Source organism: Montipora foliosa, chromosome 14, assembly GCF_036669935.1.
Source record: "Montipora foliosa isolate CH-2021 chromosome 14, ASM3666993v2, whole genome shotgun sequence".
In the NCBI taxonomy this organism is placed as follows: Eukaryota; Metazoa; Cnidaria; class Anthozoa; order Scleractinia; family Acroporidae; genus Montipora; species Montipora foliosa.
The window spans coordinates 18,404,070-18,409,069 of NC_090882.1; the positions used below are offsets into that span (position 1 = coordinate 18,404,070).

The 5,000-nt window shown below is 38.9% G+C and overlaps 1 protein-coding gene across 2 annotated transcripts in view; it reads right to left on the reverse strand.

The window, feature by feature from the left end:
- The window catches only part of LOC137985380 (probable glycoprotein hormone G-protein coupled receptor), a 21,264-nt gene that overhangs the window by 12,402 nt on the left and 3,862 nt on the right, over positions 1 to 5,000 (reverse strand). For both annotated transcript variants that reach the window (XM_068832987.1, XM_068832986.1), the window contains 4 exons: positions 4,822 to 4,978; positions 2,880 to 2,951; positions 729 to 800; positions 80 to 151 (listed from right to left, as the gene is read on the reverse strand). In XM_068832987.1, coding sequence (XP_068689088.1) covers positions 80 to 151; positions 729 to 800; positions 2,880 to 2,951; positions 4,822 to 4,928 — 323 coding nt within the window. In that variant the 5' untranslated portion in view covers positions 4,929 to 4,978. The remainder of the gene's footprint in view (positions 1 to 79; positions 152 to 728; positions 801 to 2,879; positions 2,952 to 4,821; positions 4,979 to 5,000) is intronic.

Below are 5,000 nucleotides of genomic sequence, written 5' to 3' on the forward strand. Positions count from 1 at the left end.
AAAAAACATCAGCTGTGACAGGATAGGTTTTTTTCGTTAATAATTGCGAATCAGTATTTGTTTTGCGTTTTCTACTTACAGCTGTTTCAGCTTCGTCAGACCTGAGAATGTATTCCTTTGTATATTTGTAATCAAATTGCGCTGCAGGTACCTGCCAAAAATGAAACTTTTCTTTTAATAGTGAATCAAATCAAAACTACCGGATATGACCATATATAAGCCTGGCGACAAGAGGATTTGAACCTTTTCGTGCCTCCGCAAGCAAAGAAAAGATTTCCGGACGGGAGGATTGTTTCCCAAGGTATACAATCATTTTCGCAGCACTCAACTTAAACAAAGAGACACTCGCCAAGGAGAAAAAGACTTCCTAAAAAAATGATAGGGAGTTTCGTTTCTCTGGAAGCAAATTTTTCTTCCACGACAAATGCATGTGCATGCGAACGGGAATTCAGTTAGGTTTTGCGGAGGCCGCATAAAAGTCTGTTCTTCAAATATTAACAATTCTACTGTTACCCTATATCATCAGTGTTTTCAAGGTTAAAGGCGAAAGAGGGAGATGGCTGGAGAAGGCGAGATTGGGTGAGATTGGGCAGTCAGCACTAATTGTTTTTCCAACATGTGAGCTAAAGTAAGTTGTTATTTCAGGCTGAATTCTTTTTTATGTGCTGAATGTGAAACAAGTTCGTTTGTTCCTTGTAATTATAGAGGAATTGATTCTTGTTACTTACAGTTTCTCCAAGTTTTTTAGACATGTAAACATGTTTGAGTTAAGAGTTTCTATTTTGTTGTTAGAAAGCCACCTACAGAATTACAAACAAAAGAATATAAAAACATAATTCTCTTCATTATAAGTAACTAGATTTGTTAAAATCGCGTAAGTTCTTGGCAGTACTGGGCAAAGTCCCTTTGACTTAAGCGCTCAGTGCTCTTGCTTAAGGATGGTGCCTACTAATTCAAAGGTATTTTTGCCCCGTTTTATGATTATGCAAGGAAATGTAGATCTCAACAAGTGCTATTGAAACCCAAAAAGAAAATTGGGGACAACCACGCATTTTTCAAAGATAAATGATGACTAATATTTGTAAAAAGCTTTAAGATACAAAGCAATGTATAGCGTTCTTTCTCGAACTAAGGCTTGTATTAAAATTATCTCTCAAAAATGCATAGTTACCCCCAATTTTCTTTTGGGATACCAAGAGTACTTACTGAAATCTATAAACTTTCTCCGGATAGTTTTAAACCACGCAAAAACATCGCTGTATTAGTAAGCATCACCGATAGGAAACCCGTTTGTCTCGAGATGCGCAGAACGGATGCGCAATCACAATAGTAGGCACCGTCCTTAAGTGGCCTCATATACCATAAGCCTTTTTGAGACATCACTGCCAAGCCGGCCATATGCCTGACCACAAGACCGGGAAATCCGTGCCTTGCTCTTATCAAATAGCGTGTTGGAACTTAAGAGTTTATGATCATGGGTTGTGAGACGCGGCCTATGGTTTACAGTCCTTATCCGAGAAAACTTGAAAGGGGTCTGACCATTTGCGGATGTAATTACAAAGGTAGTACTTTCCCCTCGGTTATTTAAAGACCTTGAGAGTTAGTCCGGTCGCGACCTCCTGCAGATCCCTTAATTCGAGAAAGAACGCTATACATTTTCTAGTTCGGTAGGTACTTGGTGTCTCTTTTTCTATTGTTTCAAAAGTTTTTAAGCAAGGTATAAAACGTTCAGTAATTATACAATTACCCTAACCTAACCCTACCGCTAACCCTAATCCTAATCCTGAAGGTTTTACCGTGTTTAGATAATTTTATGCAATAGATAACCACTAAATGACAAAATACACCACGTATCTTCCGCTAATTCGATGCACAAGCAACTGACCCAGTCTGCACGCAGGCTCTCCGCGAATCGGAAAGCGCGCGATCAACATGTGGGGAATTGGACTGAGCACCAGTTTCCCAGCTGTTGACTGCGCGCTATTTAACGCACGGAGAGCCTGTTTACAGTTTACCAACTGACCCATCCGATTAACGTCTTTTTTAAAACGAAAATCCGAAAGACATTTGTCAGGCAAAAGAAAATGACATCAAAATCACCAGTGTATTAAACTTGATATAGTTTCCCTCGAGTGACATCTCTAATAATTATAAAAGATTTGATGACGGGAACACATGAGCCCAATAAATTGACCTGCTTCCACCTGAGTGGCTTCATAGTTCAGTTGAAAGAGAACTGCATCTGTATCGCAGAGGTCCTGGGTTCGAATGCCATTGGAGCCACCTTAATTCTTCAGGTGACAACAGATAAGAGAAAATTGCTCAAATTGTGCAGTTAATTAAAAGTGCAAGGCTCACTTCACTCTTCGTCTGTAACCCGCACTTCATATATATATAACAACGGCGGTCACCGGTTAACATTTGCGGGTAACAGTGCACTGTTACCCTCTGACGTCATAGATTTTGCATTGTTGCCCGCTCAGAGACTTTTGGCGGGAAACAGTTTTACAGTTAGATGTCATGTGACCTCAAAGTAACCACTGAGGGCACGCGCTGCTGGGGGGAAAAACTCAGGTATATAAAAATAATAATGATAATATTTTCCCACCAAGCTTTAAGTTTCTCTGATCTTTTGCCTCTTAATCTCAAATGACCTATCCAAACGTCTTTTCTTTTTTGCTTTTTCCTTGACTTTTTAGATTTCTTTAATTATTTCTCTTATTCTTTGTGGTCTTTTTCCATTTTTTTTCTTTATATCTTAAATGAAATCTTTTTCTTTCTCTTGAGAAAATACCCATTTTGAGTATTTCAAAACTGACGCGTCTTTTTCTCTAATCACAGAGATGGTATATGAGTCTCTATCGCATTTTTATACTTACAATTCTGTAATGATTTCTGTTTTATTGCACGGTTCCGACCAGAAAGTCTTGCAGCCATTGTCGGTAAGATTACTATAAAACATAAGAAAAGAAAACAAATCATAGCTCTACAACGACGATGATATAAATTTATTATCAATGCACGAGATAGTAAGCTTTCTGATCAAACAGGGGTCTAGCGGATAAACATATTTACAGGATGTTATAGCTGTATTTACTGAAGTGTAAAAAGCAGTTTTTCGATTTCTTCAATAGCCCTTACGCGTGATGACGTCTGACTAGCTGAAATCACCACCAAGCCTCAAATTCGAAAGTCAAACTTGTAAATTTTGGCTTGGGCTAAATACCAAAGGAGCGAAGTTGTAAAGAAAACTCACGTGCGAACAGTATTGCACGTCCAAATGATGTGAATAATTTTGTGCAAACGAGGCTTGGTGGTAAAATTAGCTAGTCAGACGTCATCATGCATAACGCCCATTGTCCATAACCACTCTTAATTGACTCAGCACCCGCGTATTTTCGTACTAAGCGTCGGCTGTATTTGCTTTACGTTGTGATTGATTTATTTTATTGCCCGCTTCCACTGCGATTGGTCGAGGTAATTACACTTTGTTAATCTCAGGCAATCACAGTCAAGAGCAAATTAAACCAATCATGACTTGCTCGCGCGTATTTTCTGTCGATTTTAACTCGTGCAGTAGCCCTACTGATGTTTCGCTAATGCGCTTAACACGATGATAGCTGCTTCTGTAACAGAAGATAGCCATCTCTTCAAAATTTTAGGGATAAAAGCTTTGTTTTTGTGTTTGTCTGGTTTTTAAAATTTGACAGCTTACCACTTTAAGGTTGAGTAAAGTGAACATGGGATCGAGGCTACCCCACTCTTACAAACACTCTTGAAAATGTCACATACCAAAGACCTTACTTAAGCCTATAGCTAATCTCATCCTGGTGTATATAGCACCTTAAGAGGAAACAAAACTGTCAGTCGAAAGCAATAACCTTTTTAATTATCCACTCAATGTGAAACCGGAAACATTTGGTGTCGTAAAATAATCAGAGTTTCCTTAGCCTTCAAAGGTAAGGAGACACTTACAAACCGTCCTTAAATTACATCCTCTGTGCGAAGAAAATGCGGCCGGAAACGCCCGCAACAAAGATGAAGTTCTCAGTGGCTGTCTACAAGTATAATATGTTAAAAAGTCACATTGATGAGAGCCGAGAACAGAAGCATATGTAAGTACCATGCTCGGCGCGTTTCATTTGAATGGTCACTCTTCAGGAGTTCGTCCACAGGCTCAATAGTTAGAACACAGCGAAAGAAACGCAATTCTCGATAGCTTTCATTTGAATGATCACAATTTCAGGATTTCGCCCACCGGCTATGAAATGAAAACCACACATGTACAGCCTAATCAACAGCACCACAGGAAAATCCGCCGGAGTAGCTTATATTTGAATGGTCATGCTTTTCGGATCTTACGTAGAGTCGTCCACAACAAGACTGATGAATTATCTGATTTCCAAATGTACACAGGAAAAAGCAGTGTAAAAATTGTGACAGTTTGTAGATGACCTATGAGCAAAAAGCCAATTTTAAAGAAATTAACGTGCTATTATTACTATTTTACTTATATCGTGTAATCGTTCTTGCACGTTAATCGCACAATAGCAAGTGTCTTTGGGTAATATTTACTTTCTGCGTCGAACTCTGATGTGATAGCTAGAATTAGTAAGCCGCACAAAATGCTAACGACATCAAGTAATCTGTTTCTAGCATCGGTGACCACAATTTCAATCTGTAAATATACAAAGACCTTTATGCTTTAAACTTTAAACACCCTTCATAAATACGGGATTTTGTTTACAGGTGATGTGTGATCATAGCTGATCATACTTAGCACATTGATATGTATCTAATTATTATACACATAATACTTACACTACGGTCGAATTAACTTTCATATGCTCTGCAACAGAGCAGTCTGTGATCGCTTGGGCGGATGCAAGTATGGCTAAAATCGGCAGAAGCGTGAATGCGAGCAACATCTCATTCGTATCCGCTAGATTCCCGTGGGCGAGGAGAAATGTCGAAGCACCTGAGAAAACACACAGATGTGA